This window comes from Gambusia affinis, linkage group LG22 (assembly GCF_019740435.1).
Source record: "Gambusia affinis linkage group LG22, SWU_Gaff_1.0, whole genome shotgun sequence".
In the NCBI taxonomy this organism is placed as follows: Eukaryota; Metazoa; Chordata; class Actinopteri; order Cyprinodontiformes; family Poeciliidae; genus Gambusia; species Gambusia affinis.
In genome coordinates, this window is record NC_057889.1 from 9,034,396 (window position 1) to 9,056,825 (window position 22,430).

At 38.9% G+C, this 22,430-nt stretch overlaps 1 protein-coding gene across 3 annotated transcripts in view; it reads left to right on the forward strand.

Annotated features, from left to right (window-relative positions):
* The window catches only part of LOC122825810 (pleckstrin homology domain-containing family G member 1), a 63,441-nt gene extending 41,392 nt beyond the window's left edge, over positions 1 to 22,049 (forward strand). For all 3 annotated transcript variants that reach the window (XM_044107371.1, XM_044107373.1, XM_044107372.1), the window contains exons 3-17: positions 3,448 to 3,548; positions 4,492 to 4,561; positions 9,615 to 9,661; positions 12,165 to 12,315; positions 12,684 to 12,815; positions 13,919 to 14,101; positions 14,204 to 14,299; positions 14,657 to 14,743; positions 15,609 to 15,642; positions 15,761 to 15,853; positions 15,940 to 16,001; positions 16,080 to 16,271; positions 16,362 to 16,481; positions 16,609 to 18,409; positions 19,426 to 22,049. In XM_044107371.1, coding sequence (XP_043963306.1) covers positions 3,448 to 3,548; positions 4,492 to 4,561; positions 9,615 to 9,661; positions 12,165 to 12,315; positions 12,684 to 12,815; positions 13,919 to 14,101; positions 14,204 to 14,299; positions 14,657 to 14,743; positions 15,609 to 15,642; positions 15,761 to 15,853; positions 15,940 to 16,001; positions 16,080 to 16,271; positions 16,362 to 16,481; positions 16,609 to 18,409; positions 19,426 to 20,408 — 4,152 coding nt within the window. In that variant the 3' untranslated portion in view covers positions 20,409 to 22,049. The remainder of the gene's footprint in view (positions 1 to 3,447; positions 3,549 to 4,491; positions 4,562 to 9,614; positions 9,662 to 12,164; positions 12,316 to 12,683; positions 12,816 to 13,918; positions 14,102 to 14,203; positions 14,300 to 14,656; positions 14,744 to 15,608; positions 15,643 to 15,760; positions 15,854 to 15,939; positions 16,002 to 16,079; positions 16,272 to 16,361; positions 16,482 to 16,608; positions 18,410 to 19,425) is intronic.
* Positions 22,050 to 22,430: the final 381 nt, after the last annotated feature.

Here is a 22,430-nt window from a genome sequence, read left to right on the forward strand (position 1 = left end):
CAGCAGCACTGCCGTTGCGAATTATTCTTGCCCATGTTTTCCTTTTTTTCTTCTCAGTGATGTGCCTAATGATTTTAAATATTTCTGTGTGAATTTTTTCATCTTTTGTGAAGTTGTGGTTTTTAAACCTCACTTCTGCACGACCAGTAATTTCTTCCCTCAACTATTATGTGCAACCAGACCAATCCATCACCAGTCAGCTAAGTTTAAAGTTTTCCAAACTGTTCGGATCTTGTTTTCCCCTTCCTACCTTTCCAATCTCTCTCTTGAACTGGGTCATTTGAAGTTGTCCATCACTTTGGAAATAATCTGCAGACATTTCCTGGCCTATGAAAATACTCGAGCGTGAAGATTGAGATGCTTGCACTCTGCTTTGTGTGGAGTAATCACTTCCTACTGTGGTGCAGTGTTAGGGTTATGTTTGGGGAAAGACTTGCTCGAGGTTAATGGTTAACACATGAAAGAATCAGGTTTGTACTTGTTATGTCTGATGCTCAGAGAAGGGAGTCAACCCTCAGGTGTGTGCATGTGTTGGTCTGAACGCTAACCTTTGTTGAGCTCACCGAGGCGGAGCATGTTGATATGAGAAGGTCACGCCGGGTCACATCCCTAACCCTGTGGCTAATAAAGCATCACCTTACATATTACTGCTTAAAGTCAACAAATCCTAAACATGACCTGCTAACACAGCCCTCAGCATAAACACCAGCTTGTCGATAGTGGATTTCCAAAATCTCAGTCTATACCTCAAACCCTTTGATCCTGACAATGTCCATTTTGTCAGGATGGACAGACTTTGAGTCTCCATCCCACAATCCAACTATTGATTGATTCCCCTAATTGATGCATAACTAATTAAGCTTACTTTAACTTTTGATGCTCCGGAACCTTTGAAACAGTATGTTGAAGTCTAGTAAAGAAAGTTGTTTGTTTACTAGACTTTTGTGTTTGGAGTTATCAATTAATATTAGAGGTCATTGATCGTGCATTCCAACCAAACTTTTTCCTGTCTTAAATTATGATCAGCTATTTCTTATTATGCCTTTTAGTACAACTTACATGTCAACTTTTTTTTCTCTTATAGATTAAAAAGTCATAAAATAAAAGATTGACGGCCAAAGTTGTAAAATAACTTGGAAAATTGGATATCCCTCCAACCGTCCTAAGTTCAACATCCAATATGGTTCCCACATGTGGTCAGAGCTGCAGCAGTAAAATGTCTCTTAAACTTTTAATAGTTTGTAATGTATTAACCCCAATGGACACAATCTATATGATTTTTTTTTTTTTTACGTTTGAATTAGGGTTGAGAATTTAACATTATTTTTGATAAGTTAATTACATAGATTTTAATGTGCTAAATATTTTTAATGCAATAGATTGCTTCTCTTTTTATTTTTTTTCCCACAAAAGTCTCAAACTGGAATCTTCTGTATACTGTACAGGTTTCTGATACACCTGTAAATTTGACACACAGGGATCAATGACGACTTTGCTCATCCGGGCGTTAAGTTTTGATTCAAAAAACAATCTGATGGGATGTTGGAAAAGATTATTGTTGTTCAAAAGGGAGTTGACCTGCCACTGAATCTATTCAAACCTAAATAACATCTCAATGCAAAACATGTTGCAGCAAGCACAAACGTCCCCAACGCTAATGCTAGTGTCCACAAGCCACATTTTTAAATAAGTATTTCTTCAAAAAAGTTATAGGAATAACCATGGGTTCTTGAAGCACTCGAAAGCATATTGTCCCAATCTGATACTTTAATAGTCTAAATAACACTCTAAAAGCAATAAACATATTTGTTAAGCTTGTCTATCCCAAGTTGGAACTAGACCACATTAGTTATCTCAGATTTCCAAGGCAAATCAAAGTCACACTTAATTAATTAATTCTTGTTTCCACTGGTGAAGCATGAAATCTTCTGTGTATCAATGTAAAACAAAATGGAGACTATCAACCTAATAAAAAATTGTGAAGGTCATTTAAAATCTATGCACTGATTCAAGATAGCTTTTTATCCATTGACCTCAACAAAAACAGATGAAAGGACTGATGTCCTGGGCTCAGCTGCTCTTATTATGAAAGAGCAAACAAAACAACAACAGGAACTTGAGTTAACCATCAGAATAGAAGTAAAAAGAAAAGTCAACAAATTGAAGAAAATGAATAGGGTAACTCCCTAACCTTCCTTCTTCTTTGTGTATTATAAAGGCAGCTTTATGTGATGAAATGATTACTGGGTGTTTCTGCAGGTTCAGTACAGTCTTGTTTTTCTTATTTTGTCAGTGTTGTAACATCTTTGTAGGGTCTGGTTACAGAAATGGTGTTGAGTTTGTATCTTATGTTCATCCTGCGCATCATTTGTATTACCAAAGTGTACGTAGGTGTTTGACTGGTGACTGTTGGGGAGTGGTTGCCAACGCTTGTTTTTGGGATGAACTAAGACCTGCAGGAACAGATACCATCAGAGCTCTGACTGTGACCGACATTTCAGAGACACTTCATAATGGATGTTTACCCTGGATACATCTGTCCTATCCAATATCACTATATAAAGTTTTTACATTAGTGATCAACACTGTATGTTTTCTAATGATACCCTAAGCTTATTTGTGTCTTCTCTCTTTGACTGCCACCTTAATGCAAAGTGACATAACATGTACATTCAGTCAATGCTGTGCAACATGAGTTTCTCCTATAGAAAGTCCAAATGCAACGTGCATGGAAACCTTTCCACCTGTCCTAGTTTCTCCACGTCTCACTTTCTGCATGTAGGGCAGAGAGAGGTTGAAGACTTTTGTCTAAACACTATCCACACGCGTATCAGCACCCATCAGTAACGAATGTGATCAAGGCAGTGATAAGATGTGCTGAGTGAAATCCTCCCAAGCTGACATGTACCTGTTTTTAATGGAGTCTTGTTAAACCAGTCTTTAACTAATTTGTATCAACATAATAGGCTGCACCATCTATTCGTTAAACTGTTTACTGAAAACAGAAAGTGAGCAGGCTTTTAACTTTAAAAGAAGCCAAAACGTTATTCAGAAAGCTTTCTGGGGGTTGTTTTGGTTTACAGTGTTTCTGCACAGTTAAATATGAGAATAGACAAATCTCCATCTCAAATGGTTGGGAGTTTTTAGAAAAAGAAAGTGAGTGGAAAAATCAAGAGATTCACACCAGACTGGGGACTTATTAACTTTAATATATGCAGTTATTGGTGGAACAGCCACGATGTTCAAAAGTTCACATTTTTAAAAGAACTTTAGATTTTAATTTTTTTTTTATTTTTATGATTCTTTAATATTTAACCAAGGGAGTGAAAAGCAGGGGGAAGGGAAGGCTGAAAACCTGAAACAAAGTCAGTGAAGTTTAAGTGAATCAAGATGTGAACTTTTGTGTTTATAGTCCCTCTCCTGACTGCTCTGCCTTTGTCTCTACAGGACTACTTGGAGTGCATCAGTAACCAGTCTCGACTGGCCCTGAGCTTGGAGGATAAAAGTTCGCTGTTTGGCAACATCCGGGACATCTACCACTTTAACAGGTATTGTACACAATGGATTTATTTCAAGAAATAATTAAATAATATCTCAGGACGTCAACAAGGTAGATGAAGCTTGGATACAAATATATTTTCCAGATGGACAATAAACTTAAGCATGCTACCAAATTAGTCAAAATGTGGCTTCAGACCTCAACCCCTTATATTTACTGGGCCCACAGTGTGAGGAACTATTTTAAGTGCTTCTCTATAAAATGTGGACAATAAATGTTAAACCAGTCAAAACTAACTGCAAGTAACATTATTTTGACAGTGTCTGAAATAGGTTTATTGTGTGAAAATAAACATTTCTAGAAATATTCAGTGATGTGGGAGCTAATTTAGACAGACAGGAATATTGTTTGGAAACAACTTTTCAACAGCTGCTTAAAGACACACCCTGAGTTTCTGTTCTCTTTCTGGCTTCACAAATGATGTCCAGCTACCAGAGAATCTGGTTTGAGGTGCTCGCTGATGTCTATGTATATCTTTCGATCAGCAATCAGGCGTGTTTACAATATTTTTTGTGTGCTTGTGAGTTCTAATTCAAGAAGATGTGGCGAGTGGAGCATCGCCCACGGTGGCCGTTTTCTCCCACCTATTCATTTCTCTGCAGTTTCACACAGACAAGCTGGCCAGTAAAAGGAGGAATTGAAGCAGTTTCAAGCGGTCATGATAACCTCATGCTTTTGCCACAAAACAATAACCTCAGCAGCAGTCTGTTTTCCTCAACATGCAGTAATACACCTATATAACTTTACACATGGGAGCTGGTTGTGTGAATGCATGGGAATTCTTTATTTGCTCAGTGCTAGTCGCCCTATGACCTACCTCTTACTTCTGAAATTCAGAGGAATTGTTTTGGAGATCAAAGTTTATAGAGTCAGGAAAATAACAGCATGGACAGTTCCTACCTTGCTTCTGACATCTCTGTAATCTGTTTTAGGGATCTTCTTCATGAGCTGGAGAAGTGCAATGCAGACCCTGTGGCCATTGCAGAGTGCTTCGTATCCAAGGTAAATATGATCCTGTCTTTTATTCCCCTTGTCTCTCTTTAATCTTTGTTCACATCTCAGTTTTCAGTTGTGAAGTCTAATGACTTTCATTTAATCTAGAAATTAGTTGTGACTGTGCAACTGCCTTCTGCAGTCTGATTGGCAACTTTTGCCATGGAACTAAGGTTGCCATGCAATGTGTTGTATGGCAAAGCATTGCATGGCAAAACATTCTTCTCTAACAAATACAAATCACAGAAAATTACAAACATTAAGAGGTGAGGTGTTCATAGGTAACACTATGTTTCAGCTGCAGCAGGGGTGGTCAGGAAGGCATTGACAGCTTCACTGGAATTTATGCCCATTATTTAAAATTCAGCTATCATTTTTCAACAATAGGAATAATAGCAATGCTTCTCTAAGCAACTCTACTTCATGAATTCCTCTGTTCATGTGGCTCAGCTGTTCTTCTACGCCCACTTTTCATTTACTTAGGCCCCATTGAAATGATTGCACGATCATGTCCCATGATAATGTATTGCATTCCAGCACTTCCTACTAAACATATTACATTCCCTCCCTGCCATACTGCAATTACTCCACAACCACACAGCCACTGTCTGACCAGATACAAAGAAGAGAAACACCCATTCAGCATCACTTACTGGCAAAATACAGCAGTTTTTTGAAACACATGTTTTTTTGTTTGTTTTGGTTGTTTTATTGAAGTCCATACCACTTTTTGGGTAATTAGTTGAAATTCATAAACAAACATCCTGTATCTTGTTAGCAGCTGATTAATACTGTAGAAACTCTCAAAATGAAATTGTTGTCAGAGAAAAAAATGCTGTGGTAATTTTTTGGTTCCAGATAAGTGCTCTACTTACTGGACCTAATATGGATCATATGATGTTGACTGTTTTTGTTTTTTTTCTTTGTTGTAGTTGCTGCAATGTGGATCATTAAGGCAATGAAATATGTTTGTGGTGTTAAAAGTTGCTTCATTTAGGAGTGAGGTTGAACATTGGTGAGATGAAAGAATGCCTCCACCATTTTGCAAGTAGTACAATATTACAAAACATCTCAAATGTCTGCACCACATTTAGATGGCATAAAACCAACTCCTCAGCTCATGACTTTCTGTATATATATTTTTTCTTTTACTGGGGCTTAACATCTGTGTCTTTGTCAGGTTCTCTTCAAATAAAGCTTTGAGGGTTTAGTTCATACCAATTTTGTTTTCATTGTATGATTAAGAGGCAGTTTATGGTTTAGAGTTTTGGCACAGTCAGGAAAAGTGGGAAGAACCAAAATAGGGAATAGTAAAATATTTGTAATTCTGAGCTTTTAAGTCCAGAATTACTTAAAAGTAATTACTTAAAAGTAATTCTTAAGCTGGGTACCAGCTTAAATTTATACATTTATTATTGTTTCATTCCATCTATGCTTCAATTTGTTTTTATATATCCTTCTATCATTTTCTAGGATGCATTTTGCAGATTGTATTTAAAGTTGCTGCTTCTTCAAAGCCGCAAAAAACTTTTGTATTTAAACTGGAAATGTCCTGTTAAAGTGTGTAATTTATGCCTGAAAATTATGCTGAAACCATTTTGCTAAAACATACATTCTCAAAAACCAAAATGTATTAGACTTCTAAGCATTAACTCTCCTTGCATAGATTTGTCATTATGGTCTGGAGAAATGAGTCTCAGCTTCTGCAAGTATTTAGTCACCACTGACTGCCTCCTACTTCGTGTGGCAATTAGAGCTGTTGTTTTCTATGTGTGTGACTCCATATTTTTCCAGACTGATGTCTTGTAACGGAGCTTGCTTTATTATTACTTAATGATGGTTGCTTAGACCTAGAAAACCACACATAAGCATATTTATCTTCCAAGTTTTAACAACCAAGAATCACAACCCAGCACAGTTTTTGAAGAAGATACAGATTCCATTGTAAATCTGTCTCGGATAATTGGCTTTTTATCCTCATGTTCTCTTCTGTTTGACCTTTCTTGCCATGAGTAAGCCTTTCAAAGTGTTGCCTGGGCTGCTACGACTGACTGAAGCACAAAGAGAACAATTACACAAGGAGCTAAAACTTTTTTTTATGATTTACAATGTTCAATGCCTACTTGCTGACTCACTTTGATCGGTCTGTTCTTGGGAAATCATCGCTCCAGCAAAACCTTGGGCTTTATTACTTTGTTATTAAAGTGATGAGTGGGCTGTGAACCAGCATGAACCATTTTTTGTTTCCCTCTGTAGTGATTACTGGCTTCAGCTCCAACAAGTCAAACTCCTTCCATATAATTTGTCTCTTTATACTGCTGAGGAAGATGTCTCTTTTTCCGCATGGGTACCAGCTGCATACAAGTGTTCAGAACTCTAGCATGAAGAATCAGAATGTGGTGATTATATGATTTACCATGGCTTGTATATATTTCTAAAAAAGGACGTGTATTACAGATGTGAGTTATTCCAAGGTCTGCTGGTGAACTGGTTGGATTCAAAGAGTTTCTGTAGATGTGTATGCTTTGCATTTCAGTGTCTGCAAACGTTGCAAAATTTGTTTCCATAGGGCCACTTATGTACTTTGCGGTCTTGCGTTTTGTTTTTTTTTTAGCTGCGGAGGGATATTAAGAGCATGCATTGGGGAGTGTTTGTCATCAGAAATCGATGGTGGCACATCTGGTTGTGTTTAGGACCAGTCTGTGGCAGCAGCATGCTGCAGACAATGAGGAGGAAGAAGGAGCTTTGCTTTTCAATAAAGGACGGTTCCCACAAAGTACCTCAAGCTAATAATTCAGAAGAGTTTGAGTTCCTATTTTGGTGGAATATATTGTTTATATACTTAGCTTTATATATCGGATTAAATTAGAGATAAAGCTCAAGTTTTTGCATAAATGTGATGTCTGCAGGATGTTAATTTACTATGGATTAGATGCTTATAACTGTCTGTTTGCTTTGCATGTTTGCATGTGTACAAAAGCTAGAACAGGCTTCTGTCATCTGCCCTCTGTGTTTATTCCTGAAATCTTGCATTCTGCTCAGTCCTCTGCTCATCACGCACAGAAAAACTAACAGAGTTAACATGGAGTCTTAGTTTCGCAAGAGAACAGAGTTCATCTCAAAACTTCAAAGGACAACATGGACAGAATTGAAAATGTCCATAAATGACCTTTCAGGAAAAGATGTTGCATAAACAGAAACAAAGTGAAATCTTGACTGATGTGAAGAGGAGACCAGAGAGATCTTATTTCCAACTTTGGTAAAGTCACGCTGCCCCTTTTGATGTCTTTTGATGTTCAGAGAGGTATGCAAGGTGGGAAAATGTATCAGTTAAAGGGGCGGCGATGAGGAATGAGGGGCAATTTAATCTGCCCGCACAGAGCTGTTGGGATAAACTGTGAATTAAAGGCTGGAAGCTCTGCTAATCATAAGCTACAAGCACGAGTTTCAGTTGGGATGAGTGAGCAGAAGAGAGTGGAGGCCTTGTATGTGGGCTCTGACTGTGCAGGGCAGTAAACATGAAATAAAGAGCTAGTCATCAAAACTGAAATTAACTGCAGATAAGGTGAAACTGGTGATAAACAGAACAAAATTATATAAATACGAGTTGTTCAGAAGATGAATAACTTAGATTGTTGCTGATGTCTACATGTACTTGTATTTATAAGTTTTTTCATATAATATAGGAAAGAAGTGTTTAAAATGACAAGCATTTTAAGACAATTACAAGATTTGACACACTGATTGGAATCTTGTGGCAAATTTTTTGACCAACTTTAGAGATTGTCGGGAAGACCTGGCAGTAAAATTGCAGACCACACAACTAGAAAAAAAGCAATGCTACCAAGCACAGATGAAATTAAACAATTATTAAATAAAGATGAGATGCACTGATGGTAAAGTAAGCAAACCCATTAGCTCGTGTTTATTCTAGATGCACATTTTTTTTATATTACAGAGGTTTGTTGTCATGCCCATCTGACTCTTTGACATGAAAATGCATTAGTAATTTATTCTCTCCTTACCCCAGCATTAAATTACTATCAAATGCTGCCAGAGAAACATTGCTGGTGTTTGATTTCCTTAAATCAGTTTCCTATTAAATAACGCATTGTATGCAACAATACAAACAGAGTAATGCAGACCTTATGTTCACGCCACCGTTTCAACAGTTTGTTATTGCAGGCTTCAAACTCGCAGACATCATCACTGCAGTCAGTCATAAGAAAATGAGATCATTGTGAGCATTTCATTTTATATTTTAAAGTTGTGACTTTCACCTATAAAAATACATTCGCCTTAAGTTGTAAAAGAAGATAAACTTCCAGAAGAGAAAGCAAAACCATATGGAGTCTCTACATTTAGAATTTGGTTTAGTGGACAGTCTAAACCGTTGGGAAACAATAGGATTGTGAATGTAAGATTTAACTATGAGAAAATAAGTATAGAAGGGACATGACGACACTTATGATCTGAATCATAAAATATAGTGAAATCTGCTGGAGGCTGTGATAGCAACCGCAAAGTCAAATGAGTTTATCATCAGTATGGCAAAGGGCCTATCCAGCTGGTGAAGATGGAATAAAATAGCTTTTATTGTCATTGTAAAATCCATGCACAATGGTATTTGGAAAGATTGCACAATTTAGTCAATTTTTAAATAACCTATGAAAATGGGTAAAATGTCAGTTCAGAAGACATTTAGTGACCTGAAGCCATTTTCTAGTTTCCTGTACACCAGTGGTCCCCAACCACCGGGCCACAGACCGGTACCGGGCCATGGACCAATTCGTACCGGGCCGCGCAAGAAATAATTAAATATGTCCGCTCTATGTGTTGAATCTGGAGAAGCTTTTATTTTGAAAATCCTAAAGCGGATTTGATTTGTCCAGAGACCACATTAGATCAAGACTCGCCTTTAAAAAAGATTTAGTTTACTAGTTTACTAATCAGCTCCAGCTCAAATATGAACCAACACATTCCTATGGATATTTTGTGGAAATATTCTGTTTGGTGTAGATTTCCTAAACTTAATCTCTTCTTGTTATGTTGTCTTTTACAGAGTGAAGAGTTCCACATTTATACCCAGTACTGCACTAACTATCCACGGTAAGAAGTTACTTTTCTCTGAGTGTTTATGTCCGTTAGTTCTTTCATAGGTGCAGATACAGAAAGAAATAGAGATGCTAAAAGAAATGGTATTAGCTGGGTGTGCTGTGGTGGCGTAGGGGATAGCGCGACCCACGTTGAGTCCTCGATGCGGTCGTCACGGGTTTGATTCCCAGACCCAGCAACATTTACCGCATGTCTTGCCCCCTCTCCTTCCCCCCTTCCTGTCAGCCTGCTTTCATAGAAGGGACACTAGAGCCCACAAAAGACCCCCTGGAGGGGAGGAAAAACAAAAAGAAAAAAACAAAAAGAAATGGTATTAGCTGTTGCACTGGCAGAAAAAACATAAAACACTAAAATCTTAGCTGAAATTGCATCTCATCTTTCTGCTGCTTGGATAAAAGCTGCTATTTGGGATGGAGCACAGCTAGCTGCTGCAGAAAGTCAGAAAAGTAGCCATTTGTAACTACCATTCGGAATTGCTTTAAAAAGTTGAGGTTTTTTTCCTCTCATGAAAAGGATTAAGCAAATGGAAGCAGTTGAGTTTCTTTGTTGTTGCTGTGAGCATTATACAGAAAGTGTTCAAAGACCAGTAATTTTTAACCCATTTAAAGGGACCTCTGTATTCATCTAAAAGTGATTTACATTTTTTTTTATTTGTACAGTAATTTTCTATGAACTTCAGCTTCCCTCCTGGAAGTGTTGTCTTCTGACACATCTATCCTGTTCTGGAGGTGTATGGTTGTCATCTCACCCTCATCATCTACACATACTTTATTGTGAGCACCCTTCAGTGGAGTACATTTTACCCCTCTCTGACAAGCAGACGCACTCTTTTGGAGGCCTCCTACGGCAGGAGTCAAAGTGTCTGCCATCAGATGTGCCTCAGGGTTTCTCCGCCTTCCTTCCTGCTCCTTTCACTATTTTTTTTCTCCCTCCATTCTCTTATTGTGACAGCTCACATGCTGACAGACAGGGTATTAAAGTTGTCACCTTATCGTACCTAATGGCGTTAATGTTTTATTCCGCTTTGTGCAAGCACCGCGGTGCCTTGAGACACCTGGGAGGAATAATCTGGGGTATTTTTGTGTCGGTGTGAACGTTGCGAGTGATTAAAATCAGCCTGAAACGTAAGTTTATTCTTTGTGCTCTGACAAACTGCTCCGTCGGACACACCTTTTCCTCAGGCTGCAAATCTTCTTACCAAGAAAAGCACAGGAGAGGACAATGCCTACAAGTTACTGACTAATTAAATGCTGATTTGTATGCTGTCATCAGCTGTTTATGGTTGGCCTTCTCCCACATCCACACCACAGCTGGCGAACCCAGCGGAGGTCACACACAAGGAGACGCTTTGCACATAAACGCACGCTCACTAAGGCTGTGGATGCATCATGACCATCGGGATCTCTAAGGTCGGGTTTCCTCCAGAACAATGTGAGGCCTGTGTTGGAGCCGCACTGGAATGGAATTAGACATGCAGACATGCACATAGACACACACAGAGACAAAAAAGAAGACAAGTTCACAACTGTCTCTCTCTGTCTTGTTCCACTGTGCCGAAAAAGCTTTTTATTCTTCTGTAGGTTGCACAGCAACAAAGCTCTGCCAGTAAATCTGCTTCTTACAAGGTTGTAAAGGGCTGCTGTTTCTGGGGAATGAGTTGCAAAATTTGGTTTAGGTTGGCAAAAACTAAAAGCATTCGACATGTGTCACGCAATTAAACTGACATCCTACACTGACGTATGGCAGCGAGATCAATAAGTTTATATTCTGTCAGTGGAGAAGTACAGAAATAAAGATATTGTATGATTTAATGTCCTATGAAACAAGACAAGTTAAAACTGTGTGCTTTGCAAACTTTCACTATTTGAACTTTTAACCACTTTCTCACATTAAAACCACCAACTTCAATGGATTTACTGGGATTGGTATTTTAAACCATCACAAAGTAGCACATAATTATAACATTGAAATAACAATGGTGAATAATTTTAAAAATTTTGTTTACTAATAATCACCTATAAAGTGTTGTATGTATTTCTGCTCAGCCATCATTACACTGATACACTTAAATGAAATCAGAAGATGCTTTTTGAAATACTTTATTTAAGAAAGCAATGTAACACTTTTATTCAACTTTACAGTGATGTGCCACTTCATTGTTACAACCACAAAATTGTTTTGCAGTCATAACATAGAAATATGTGAATAATTTCAATAACTTAAATAATCATCTTGTTGCTTTAGGGGTCCATGCGTATCATTAAATAATGTGAATTGTAAATACTTAACCCATTGTTTGAAATATTAACTCTTGTGGTTTTTGTCAAATTTTCTTAAGTTCATTTGTATTGTATTGTGCTTTTTATAAAATTTTCAGTCATCAGAAGTTGTCATTTTCTGGATTGTCACTGAGAGAATACGTCACAGTTTCCTTTGTCCAGTTTGCTTTCAGCTCCCTCAAACATGACATCTTATTCACTGAGATTTGTCTCCACAGGTCAGTGGCTGTGCTAACCGAGTGCATGAGGAACAAGGCGTTGGCCAAGTTTTTCCGCGAGCGCCAGGAATCTCTGCGGCACTCCCTGCCCCTGGGCTCCTACCTGCTCAAGCCAGTGCAGCGGATCCTTAAGTATCACCTCCTGCTGCACGTAAGTCTGTCTGCCAGCTGTCAGTTTCAAACACACACATACACACACGATGGTGTGTAAAAAAAAAAAAATTACCTTTGTCAGAGCAGGTACAAACTTGCAAGCACAAACTAATAATATATATTTTTTATCCATATCATTGCAAATGTCAAGCTGACTTGGCTTCAAGCATGACTCTGTTGGAAAAGCCAAATGTTCTAACATATGGCACTCAGTACGACTGTTCTTGTGGATGCCCTTATTGTATTTTCTTTCTTATATACACAAAATTAGTGAGCATTCCTGTGTGTGTGTGTGAGTGCGTGCGTGGGTTTGCATGCATTGTGTGCATTTGCTAAATTGAAGCTCATTTGTATGTGATTGCACAGGAGATAGCCAACCATATGGAAAAGGACACAGAGACCTACGAGGTGATGCAGGAAGCCATCGACACCATGCAGAGAGTGGCTTGGCACATCAACGACATGAAGAGGAAACATGAACACGCTGTCAGGCTGCAGGTAAAAGCTTTCCAGGCCATTCTTTAGCTTCCTATCTTGCTGAGCAGTCATGTGAACTCACCACCAAAGCCCCGATATTCCTAATATCTTACGCAAGATGCCCTCCTAATGATGGCCTTGCATAAGGAAGACATAAAAGGCAAAGCTTGTTTCTTTTATCTGCCGGGAGATGGGATGGTCTGCAGGAATGTGTAAAAACATTATCGACACACGAGATGTATTTTCAGCTTTTGTTGGGCTTTTTATAGAGATGCATCAATCAGGCTGAAACTAATTTTAAGTCTGACTTTCTGATTTAAGTTTTGACTGATTTAAATCATTTTAAGGACTGCTATCCATAAAACAGATGAAGGCAGGAGATGTGAATCCAACGCAAGAATTTCAAAGAGTATTTGAGTTTATGTATCAAAGCATCTTTTTCTAACTTTACAATTCTTTTGCCTTAAACTTACAGAAGTGCACAGACCAAAATTGTTGTCATATTTTTTATGCACCTAATGAATAGTGAAGAATTAAAATTTATAATATTTTATATGCTGATTATCAATCAGATCTATTCGAAGAAAACTTGTGTATCTCCTCTTTTTATGTTCCCATTATATATTTTTCTTTATTTACCACTCTAAATTTTTATGTTAACTTCTGTGTTTTAATGGCACTTAATCTATTTTTTCTACCTCTTGTTCATTATGTAAATGTGGTTAATGTAGCTATAAGTGGTCATTTTCAGCAATTTAATAAATGGATAACAAAAGCAAAATGCATCAAATGACTTAAGACTGAAATTACAGAAATTTCAAATTGAAACATTTAGCAAACAAACATCAACCTTTACATTTAAGTGAGATGGAAAATGTAATTACTCATTTTAGATAAAAAAACAAAAAAAACAAAAACAAAAACACACAACTTTGGTTGAGGTTTTTCTTGTAGTTATTCCATTATGAAAAAGTCTGACCCTCGATCGTTGTTCTTCCATTGTGTGATTATTTTTCTGGGACAGTCCAGAAATGTTCTATACTCATGCAATTACATAATTGCTCTTCCTGTTTTGTGTCAAAATAAACATGATTGTCTAACTCCTCTCTGTATCCTCACTGCAGGAAATCCAAAGCCTCCTGACCAATTGGAAGGGCCCGGACCTGATCGGATACGGGGAGTTAGTTCTCGAAGGAACGTTTCGCCTGCAGAGAGCCAAGAATGAAAGAACCCTCTTCTTGTTTGACAAACTGCTGCTGATCACCAAGAAGCGAGAAGAAACCTACACATATAAGGCTCACATTCTGGTCAGTGTTGTAACTTGAAGTGCCCCATAGATACTCCAAGTACCAGACGTTTTCTGCTTTGTAGCAGCAATTCTAATACAGCTTTTTGCTTGTCTCCTCCAGTGCTGCAACCTTATGCTGGTGGAGGTTATTCCTAAAGAACCACTGAGTTTCAGTGTGTTTCATTACAAGAATCCCAAACTACAGCACACAGTTCAGGTACAGCAACACAGTGTCCAGATGCAAATGTTGCTTTGATTGTAATTACATGTTAGGAAACCCTTTGCAGCTACTGGCAGCATTGTGCAAGAGCCATAAAGAGTGAGGATAGTTTACAGCTTTGTTATCGTTTTGTTGCACATTAAAACTCATTAAAATGAGCTGCTCAGACATGTTGAGTGTTTGATGGCTAAAAGCTGTGATATTTGTTACCTAACCGCTCTCTTTTGGGCATTCATAAGGGGTGGGGGGGGACAAAAAAAACATCTAACATGTGATGTGCAGGAATCATGTTGCCCCATTTGAAGCCCATGTATGACATAATCTTCTTACCCCTGATTTGTGCTCTAACCTCAGGCCAAATCTCAGCAAGACAAGCGCATGTGGATCTTGCACCTTAAAAGGCTCATACTTGAAAACCATCCGGCAAAAATTCCAGCCAAGGTGAGAGGAGCTCACTGCAGACTGAGTGGAATTTGTTGGAAATATCTCCAATATTTCCCCTTTATCCTGTCCATATATTCCTTTACATTTTCTTGTGCTCTTATCTTTGCCTTCTGCTGTTTAATTTATTACCTTTTGCTCTTGCTGATACGCTGCCTATATAAAAATGGGCATTTATGTCCTTTGATTACAATCACTGAGCATTACTGTTGTGCAATTCTACTTATGTCTAGTAAAACAATAACAAAGTACCATTAGAAAAATATTTCAAGATGACAGAAAACACTGTACTGTGTATGACTGATATTGCTATGAACTTATTCATCAAGATCTTATTCAGTGTATCCAATTATACTTGATAAAATATGGAAATCATGTTGTAGTAAGAGGCAGAAAGTAGAATATCACACTTTATCACAAAGTTAATTTGCAATGCTTTACAAAAATACTAATTTCCCTTGAACGTTTTCACATTTATCACATTACATATTCAAATCTCAATGTATTTTCCAGGTTTTTATGCAATATAACACTACATAGTTCATAACTAGGAAGCTTAAGGTTATATATATATATATATATATATATATATATATATATATATATATATATATATATATATATATATATATATATATATATATATATATATTTTTTTTTTTTTTTTTCCTTTTTAACAAATAATTGCAAAAGTGGAATGTGTAATAGTATTACAATTTTATGCAATTGATTGTACTGGCTGCTTTTTAACCACTGAAGCTAAAACAAATTCAAACTGTGATGTGGCGCCACCTAGTGTAAGAAATCCCTTTGTAAATCTTATAATGAAGTAACCTTTTTTCTATATTCATATGTCAAATTCCAGGCCAAACAAGCCATTTTGGAGATGGATGCAATACGTAAGTGCCAGCCTCAATGTAAATTATGTCCAGTTTTTGCATTCTAGTTCTTATCCATATACTTGTGGTCATATTTTTTAAATATTTATTGTAACCTTGATGTTTTTTTTTTTTTTAGACCACCCTGGGTTTCACTACAGCCCTGACGGTGAGAAGAAGGATTCCCTTCAAACCAAGGAAGGCCCCACTCCTCGCCGAGGACGGAGAAAAGGTGATAAATTAAAAGATTTAATAAAGATACTTATCCAAAGAAACTTTAGGAGGTCATTCTAAATGTTAGTTAATATATCTTCCCAGAGCCACTCTCTAAATTACTGAAGAACGCAAAGCAGAATGCTGCCAACAATGATGGTGAAAAAGTGAGTTACAGTCAAACAATTAAGACCAGTTTTAATTGATTACTCATTTTTAAACATGCTGCTGCTTCCTCTCCCCAGCGTACCAGTCTAGGTGCTACCCTGCTGTCCCCTGTGTCCCAGCTGGCTCTGGGCACTATCGGCCGCAGCCGTAGCTTGATCAACCAATCACAAGAATCCCTGGACCCTGGAGATCACTACGAGCACAGCGACAGGGAGGAAGGGGATGAGTCGCATCAGCAAGATGCTGACGATGAGGACGACAGCATTCTTGTGAGTTTATGTTGGATGAAATCAGATTGAGCAGACACTTTATCCCAAGAATTATTCATTATAACTTTTGTGCCCCAATATTTCTTTTAGGGTCGTGGAAAGAGACTGAAAGTTCCCGGCAAAGGCAGCAGAAAGAGACTGAACCCTCAGGCGTCTGTTGACAGCATAGAGCAGTGGAAAGCTTTTAACATGAGTGCCTCAGACCTGCAGGTGGGATAATAATTCAAGGTTGAAATGTTAACTTGGCATTGGCATCCATTTGTTAGGGCATCATTTTGTCCACAGATGAAGTTCAGCACATATACATTGATATTTCTGCTTTACTCTTTTAACTCAGCGAGCCAGGGAATCCCTAGTAAGGGACGGAAGTCACCATCCTCCACTACTCAGGACCCCTCGTGTGACAGAGGAACCTCTAGACTCTCCAATTCCAGCTGTAGTTGTGACAGAAACGGACCATTCATTGAGGAACATTTGGGCTGATCACCGGGCTCGCAGGGCCATGTTTCCCACCCGACAGAGAACGATGCAGCCAGACGATGAGGAGGAGGACATCTACCAAATGTTTGTTCCCACAGAACCAAGCGCAGCAGAGCCAGAACCTCTCTCGGAGAGACTGGAGGCTCCATCGTCACCTAGAACAGCCCGGCCTTGCAGCTGGCACGTTGAACAGGTGCCCACAGTTCAAGTTGACCCTCCTGCTGATAACAGCAGAGTCTTGAGAAGGGCAAGCAGTGCAGGAGAGAAAGCCACAGAGGCTCGAGAGAGTCCAGGGAATGACGAGACTGGTCACAGCAATGTGGAAGTGATTCACACTGAATCATCCAGCAATGATATATCTGGGTCTTCCTCAGCCGAGCAGCTAACATTAGATGATATTGAAAACGTGTATGACAACATCAGCTACGAGGACCTGAGGAACATGGGTCTCATCAGGAGGGATGCAGATGAAATCCAGACGCAGAAAGACTCGGCAAGAGAACAAAGTGCTGCAAAGGTTAGAGAGTCTCTCATTGAACCAGACAGTTCATCAGAAAGCAACCGGTCCTCCACACAAGACATAAAGCCATACGGGAGCTGTGATCTTCAGATTGTTGAAGAAAATATATATGACACCATCTGTTTCAGAGAGCCACCGTCAGTGGAGCTCAAGGGAAGCAATGAAGGAAGTAAAGAAACAGAAGAAAGGGGCAGTTTATCATCAGAGCAAGACTTGACTCGAAGTCTTGCAGAGTTTGTTTCTGAGGACAGCCTCCATTTGAGAAAGAATGAAGAATCTCATCCTGTCCTCTGCTCTGCGGAGCCAAATTATCCTGCCTCTGCATCTAAAATCTCTCCACAGGACTCCAAGAGAGCTGATCGGATGTCTGAGGAGGTTGATGAGCTTTGTAATGACTTAGAAAACTACATGAAGAACACCAAGAAAGCTGAACGACTTCCTGCTGCATTCCCTGTGAATTCTCATGAGTCGCCTAAGAAGATCTCATCTGCTAAAAACAGTCCTACAAAAAGCTGTCCTGTGGTTGCTTCTCAAACTGCCAGCCCTACACGCACAAGCCAACCAGCACACCAACCCAAACCCCCACATGTCACCTCCACACAATCATTCACCATCCCAGTCATCAACCTTCCTGATTGTCAAAATGAAAGTACCACTGAAGAAGAAATCCACAGCCCTGCCCCTGCATCTCGTCCCCTTCCTGCCACCCCAGATCCCCCTCAGGGCACAGTGAAAAGCATCCGAAACAGATTGGCGCGCCTCAGCAGCGGCAGCTTCCGCCTTGAGGATGATGATCTGGTGGAGCTGCCGCAACGTACCACCGCTCCGAGAGAGGGCTCCCTGAAGGACCTCCAAAATTTGTTTCCAGGGGAGCTGGCGGGGCTGGACTCACCCCTGGCAAACTCATCTTTCCTGCTGGGGGAGTCTGTGGACTTTCCCCTGGAGCTGATGGATAAAACAAAGAACCGTGTGTTCTTGATGGCAAGGCAATATAGTCAGAAGATCAAGAAAGCCAACCAGCTGCTGCGAATGAGAAGCATGGACCCCGGAGATTCCTGCAGTCGAGCCAGAGCGGAAAGGAAACAGAAAGACCTTGCCGCCATCTTGGAGGAGAAAAAACAAGGGGGTGCAGCCATAGGTAACAAGAAACATTTATCTTATCTACAAAATGGCTGCTTTCTCCGTTTAATCTGCATAGTTCTAAACATGTACCAAGTTTTGCTGGTGCATTCTAATTACAATTTTTCTTGTTTAGCTATAATTAGCAGAATTCAAAATAATCAAGTAGTTTAGAATCAAAGATTATATAAACTAGAAGATTACTGTCATGGTAGAATAGGACTTTGTCCATTTGAAACACATTTTTAACTGTCTTTAGCATCTTATGTTAGGGATTAGCATGGACCCTTACTTTAACTTTGAGATTTTCATACAATGACAAAATGTTTCATATTCAGCTTAAAAGAATAAATCAAAGCAACTTTGCCATAATTTTTTCAGTCTTCATAAAATTTGCTCAGGCTAGCTGAAATGAACTAGCTCTTTGCAGTAGCAGATTGAATCTAGAGCCTGGAGGCATTTGGTAAAAAATATTTCCTTTTAAATAGCTTGTTAGAGCATTATCCTTCATCACACTTGTAACTAAAGCTGAAATTGCCAACTTTGATGATTTATCCATCAACTTCTTTGCTAAAGTGCGTTGCGGTTAGCGTGAATGGGTGGAGTTCAGGCACATGGCACCCACTGATCGAAAATAGGTTGCATATTTGATTCAGAGCGGATAAAGCTGAAGGTTGATAACTTATTGCATCATTAGATCCTGCTTAAAAACATGCTGCTGGAAGGAGATTTTTATAACTTTTGTTTTTAAATTGAAACAAAAATGGGGTAGGTCACATGTAGCCAGTACAAAAGACATTCTAATGAGGTCAGTATCTGTGTCAACGGTTTCTTAACTGACCAAGTTCTACAGAGAAATTGCATTTTAAGTAAATTTATTACACGGAAAAAAAAGTGTCAATGTTATCAGATTTATTCTATGACTAGTGTTGCAAAATGTTGCATTTTTGCCTATACGAACAAAATAAAGTCTTTGGTTTTAATGTTTTAGATAATCACTCACCCTGTTTTATGCCTTCTATGCTACCCTTTCAGGTGCAAGGATAGCGGAATACTCACAGCTCTATGACCAGGTGATGTTTAAGGACACTCCTCTTTCTACCAGTCAGACCTCCGCCTCCTCGCATCACTTCCACCCAGGCCTGCCATCCTCTCCGTCAATGCCGGAAACTTCTCTGGATGATGACTGGCTCCACTCTATCTACAGCAACGGGGAGCTGGTGAACTTCATGTCTTCATCCAGTGGGGGAACAGACACTCAAACGTCCTCCAGCTCTCAGCATAGACTCACCCACACCACTTCCATCCCTTCTCTCAAGACAACCCCGCCCGCTCCATCACAGAGGTGGAGCTCGTGCATTTCCGCGCCGAGTGAAGAAGAGCATGTGTACAGTTCTATAAAGAGAAATCCTTCTTTTAATGCTCCCACCTCAAAGTCTACCCTGTCGGATCAATCTCAGTCAGCTGGTTCTCTGGCAAACCCCCAGCAAGACAACCACTGGCAGTCTGGGCTCAGTTGTAATGGACCCGGTGTGGGTCCGTCCACACACAGACCTCGTGGACCCAGTTTGAAGCGTGCCGGTCGGCAGAGCAGCCTCCCAGACCAGACCACCCTGAGACAGTCTGACCTCACCTTACACGATGGCCAGCAGGTGGTGGTCCTGAACCGTGCTTCTGCTCTGACTGGCATCCTCAAAGCCACTCAGAACTACTTGGCCAACTTTAAGGACAACGAGGAAGATGACGACGACGACTACGTTGAAATCCGCTCAGAGGATGACAGTGAAGCTGAGCGTGATAAGTCGAACCAGGGAACCACAAGATCAACTCAAAATCGGAGCGCTGTCCAGTCCCGGAGTTTGCCGTGCACTCCGGTCCACTCCTGCCACCCGCTGAGGTCGCTGGAGCATGAGCACTTGGAGAAGTACCTGTGGAGCGAGCCGCAGCAGAACCAACCCAAGATAGTCCAGTCTCTGAGGGAGAAGTTTCAGTGTTTGAGCTCCAGTAGCTTCGCGTAAGGCTACACAGGAACTAAAAACCAAAAACAACGCTAACACACCGCATATAGTTTGAAAGACGACAGAGCTGCTTTGCGTCAAATATGCCACACCTTTCGCTGACGAGAAAATTAAATATTAAGACAAAAATACATCTATCAAAGCAATCCTTGGATTGCAGCTTTATTTTTAGCAAACTGTTACAGATATATTAAAACACTATAGGTCGCAAGTAAAGGTTAAAACAGTACATCATTAGCTTTTACGTTAACTTCCTTCCAAAAATTTGGAGAGGTGGAATTCATTGTGATGAATTATGATTTTAAAACTTTTAAACTGCTTTACATCTGAGCCTTGTAGAAGCATTTGCAATTGATTGTGCTGTACAGATGCAGTAGTTCAGGACATGTTCATTTTGCTCCTAAGGACGACTGTACATCTCGTCATCTTTACTAGAGCTGAAAGCACAGTTACCGCTCGCCTTCTTAATTGTGCTATTATATAATATCAAACAGTTGTGAACAAACTGCTTTTACAATTCAAGATTTTGCAACTTGAGATGTGCTGCTCAGGCTAGCTAGTCACTTTTAGGATCGCTTAACAAGCAGGAAATAAAGACAAATATTTGGGGGTATTATAACATCCAGTAGGTTAAGTGTACTTATACTTGGAAATTTTGTCTATTTTTAAAATAGTGAGTCAGTCTTCCTCTAACGTTGGTCACCAATAGGGAGTCGTGCTTAAAGAAAATTGAGATATTCTCTAATAAATAATAAGTATCTATTTCCTTTAAAATTGAGAGCATCTGTGAGAAATGGTTCTTACATGCAGTAGATAATCTAAGTAGATGCTGTTTTATTTTCCTTAAATCTGCTCATTTTAGTTTTGGTTTGAGGATGGACCACAAGGGTAATAAACAGGTGAATTGGTTTTAAATATGACAGTACTGTATTTGGTGTCTTTTGTTTCTTTTTCATTCAAATGCAAATGTATTTTAATGGTTTACTTTATGGGACACTATCGCACTACTGATTTCACTTCCTCACTCGAAAGGAAAGTCACGTTACAATCAAAGACACTTTAAAGTTCAGTTGTTTTGTTAAGAGTTTTACCCTCGCAGTTGTTTGATTTCAGATAAAACGATGAGAAACACAATATATGACTTTTTGTTCAAATGTGTACCTGCTGTCTCACCAGTACCACGAGCCACAAACTGTAAATTAGATTTAAAGATATTTATTTAAAAACAACAGCTGTGCTTTCATTTAGGGACTCAAAATCTGAATCAAACTGTGAATATTCTTGGAAATTTGTAGATTTTAATGCACTATTGAATCATAAATGACTTAAAATAAAGAAGCACATGGGGAAAAGGCTAAATAAAAACATCAAATCCAAAGTAGGAAAATGAAGTATGTTTTTGTTTGTACATTGCTTTGTTTTTGTTTTTTTGGTGGTAATTTTTTTGCACTTTTTTTTTATTTTACATCTTATTTGTAAACACTTTGTAAAGATGTACATTTTAGGAGTTATTCTTGTATGCCATAGATATGCTTTATAATGCTTTGACATTTAAGTTAAGTTTACTGTATTTTTGTAACTGGCTAGTCATCATTGCTCAACAGGACAATGTATCCGAGGTAATAAATTCTGATTATTCTCCTCTGTGTCTTTTTGTGATAAGTGAAATAAAACTTGAGACCCATCGCTTAAAAACAAAGCAGAATCTGGAAACATGGACATTGCAACATGACAATGACCTCAAAATGTAGTGGTAAATCCACCCATAAAGAAAGAGTACAGGAATTCCTAGTTTAATTCCCACATATTAATCCCACTGAGATTCTGTCTCATCTGAAGGCCGCAAGATGAATCTCACTGAAGTTGTTTAATGAGATTCATCAACGGCATCACTAGCTTGCCATTCCAAGCTAGTGATTTTGTTGAAAATGATTCAACTAAAATATTTTGTTTGCTAGAGATAAATAAAAGACTAAACATCAATCTGAAGATTTCTTAATAAATTTACTATTTATTGGCATA